The 2,931-nt window shown below is 60.8% G+C and overlaps 1 protein-coding gene across 1 annotated transcript in view; it reads right to left on the bottom strand.

The window, feature by feature from the left end:
• Nucleotides 1-1,276, bottom strand: part of WNT10A (wingless-type MMTV integration site family, member 10A) — a 14,518-nt gene extending 13,242 nt beyond the window's left edge. The window contains exons 1-2 of the mRNA XM_009324865.1: nucleotides 1,074-1,276; nucleotides 458-720 (exon numbers count right to left, since the gene is read on the bottom strand). Coding sequence (XP_009323140.1) covers nucleotides 458-720; nucleotides 1,074-1,276 — 466 coding nt within the window. The remainder of the gene's footprint in view (nucleotides 1-457; nucleotides 721-1,073) is intronic.
• Nucleotides 1,277-2,931: the final 1,655 nt, after the last annotated feature.

Raw genomic sequence — 2,931 nt, 5'->3', positions numbered from 1 at the left:
GAATGAGCCAAGATGCTCACTGCATCTACCAAACTGAATCCCAGAGCATGGCATCCACCTTCAGACTCACCAACTGTGCTGCACACCCATGGCACCACTCCAAACACTAGCCTACACCGCATGGGGGGAAGATGTCAGAAAGCAGTGGGGCCTGGAAGGAGCCTTGGGACCAGCTGGGGCTGGGCAGGGAGGAGCAGCTCAGGACAAGGGCCAGCATAGGTACAAACATGCATGGAGAAGAGCCCAGCTTTGCCACAGTGCAGTGCTGCTTGGTCTGAGAAACCCTGAGGTTTCTCAGGCTCTTGTCTGCCTTCATCCATGGGGATGCTGAAGAGCTGGTCTGGTCCCCTGGGCCAGGGAAGAGCTGTGCAGAGGCCCATGAGGAGCCCATGAGGGCTCCTGAGAGCAGGGGCTGGGCAGAGGAAGAGGAAGAGGAAGGAGATCATCCAGCCCTTACCTCTGCTGAAGATGATGCTCTCGTAGGGGATCTTGTTCTTGGTCTCGAGGCTGGAGCAGTTCCAGCGCTGGTCGCGGAACTGGTGCTGGCACTCGTGGATGGCGATCTGGATGCCCTGGATGGCCGAGGCGGTGACGTCGGGGTGGCGCACGCACACCTCCAGCCCCCGCCGCGTCAGCCCTGGCAGGGTCAGGCACACCGTGTTGGCGTTCAGCACCGGCTCCGACGGCAGCTTAAGGCCCAGGATCTCATTGGAGCAGGAGCTGGGAGGGAAAGGGAAACCCGTAAGCTTGGAGCAAGGAATGTGCCAACCACTTGCTTCCCCTTCGGGGAGGGGGAAGAGCTTGGGGGGGGACACACATGGGGAGGGGAGATGCTCCTCAACCCACATTGTGCCCGCTGCCTATAGAGAAGGCTGGGAAACACCTGGGCACAAAAGCAGGTCAGCCAGGCAGAGCTGCCCCAGCAGCACTGAAGCTGCAATCCTCTCCAGCCATGTCAGCACAGCCCAGACACCCCGGCAGCCTGTGCCCAGCCGCAGCCCAAATTGGCCTTTTTTTGCCCCCGGGCCCAACCGGCAGCCAAATTTGGCCCTCCTGCCCCTGGAGCCCAGCACCTCCCGGGGCTGCAACCCCTCTGCGTGCTCCCCCAGGGATCTCCCGCCCTGGCCACGCAGTGCAGACTCTCGGGCACAGCCTGCCCCAGCTCGCCTTCCCCAGAGAGCGTGGATTTCCCCCTGGGAGAATCCAGAGACCCCGAGCAGGAGACCCATCCCAGGTCCAGCTCCGTCCCTGCTGCTGGCTGATCCTCTCCCTGCATCTCCCGTATTCCCCTGGCACTGCTGGTCCTCACAAGGGAGGTAACCAGAGGGACCAGCCTTTTCCTGCCAGCTCAGCTGGGAAATTTGGAGCCAAGCACCCTGCCAAACACCCTCAAGCCCAAATCCACAGCCACATCCCAGCCCCACCGGACCTGTCACCACAGAAGCACAGAGACCAGCAGATGGATGGGTGCAAGGGGAGGCACATGGGCCGTGGCAGGGGTGCAAGTACTTATACAAGTAGAGATGCTGCCTGGCAAAACAGGGAGGTAGATGGAGTGTGGGGAGATGGACAAAGCATGTCCAGAGAGAGGTGCCTGGAGCTAAGACAGTGGTACACAGGACAGATGGATGCAGAGAGGGAGATGGAAGAGGAGGAAGTGTCTGCCCAGCTCCAGGGAATGGCTTGAAGGACCCTGGGATCCACAGTGTCCAAGCACAGGACCTGCAAATTGAGCAGTAGGCAGCAGGATGCGCAGGAGCATCCCGCAGCTTGCAGCAGGGTCCATCAGGAGCTCAGCACTGCCCCGCTCCTTGCTCAGGAGAGCTCCGTCCCTGCTGAGAGCTCTCTCCAGGCAGGGCTCCCTTTTCCCCGAGACAGCCAAAAGCTGGGTCCCTGGGAGGAGCAGGGAGCTGGAGCCCTTTGAACCTTGATTACAGAAATGAGACTTGGAAGAGGATGCTGGAGGAAGGACTGCAGCTGCCTTATGGAGCAGCCAGGTCTTGGGGACAAGGGTTACTCCCCCTCCACTCCCCCAAATCCTGCGAGCCTGGTGCAGGTACCTGGACAGAAGCAGCTCTTGGGGACCAGGGACTGACTTCCCCAGCTCAGCGCTCACCCAGCTCTGGAGGAAGGGCTCAGCCCCAGGGTCCCTGCTGACTTAGAGCTTGCTCAGGGGGGGAGGGGAGCTGTCAGGGTCAGGCTGCTGCTTTTTCCAGCTTCCCAAGGGTGTTTATACCCACCCCACCACTTGCATGGGTGATATGTGGGTCTGCCCCAGTGCAAATCCACAGTGACTCCAACAGGGAGAGTCGGAGTAGGGGGAAGCGGAGAGGAGGAGAGCAGAAAGGGGTGCATCCCTCCAAAGCCCCTACATAGGAGGGGGAATCCTCTGCCGGCTCCTGCGCTCATTCACCGTGTCTAAGGAAGCCCTAGATGAGAGGAGACGAGAAGCAGGTCCACAGCTACCATCAGCCCCAAGCCCAGCAGCTCCTGCCCCAAGCACTGCAGGGACCTTGTCCCCTGCCTGTCCTGAGCCCGCCACAGTGCCTGCCACCTTCTCCCAGGGCATCCCGGGGGGGGCTCTTATGGTCCTTCTCCCCATCGCGCAGCAAGGAAACTGAGGCAGGGGCCCTTGTCTAAGACCCCAGAGAGCGGAGGGCAGGTCTTTCTGCCTCTTGCTCCACCCAGGGCTCAGGGGGGCCAGGGACCAGCAAGGAGCTGTCACTGTCACCCTCCCTAAGAGGACACAGCGCTCCCCCCCAGCTCTCTTCCCCCTTGAAATCTGGATTTAAACTTGATTTCACGGTGACAAGCCCCCAGGTCACAGGCTGCAGCGGCTGCTGCTTTAATTAATACAAGTCCCAACGTTAACAAATTATATTTAAAGGGGCTGGAGGGAGGGGGAAGGGGGGGGGACCCCCCCCCCCCCTC

This window comes from Pygoscelis adeliae, unplaced genomic scaffold (genome assembly GCF_000699105.1).
Source record: "Pygoscelis adeliae isolate BGI_AS28 unplaced genomic scaffold, ASM69910v1 Scaffold346, whole genome shotgun sequence".
NCBI lineage: Eukaryota > Metazoa > Chordata > Aves > Sphenisciformes > Spheniscidae > Pygoscelis > Pygoscelis adeliae.
The sequence above is the reverse complement of the archived record's forward strand: the minus strand, read 5'-3'. Positions and strand labels throughout refer to the sequence as shown.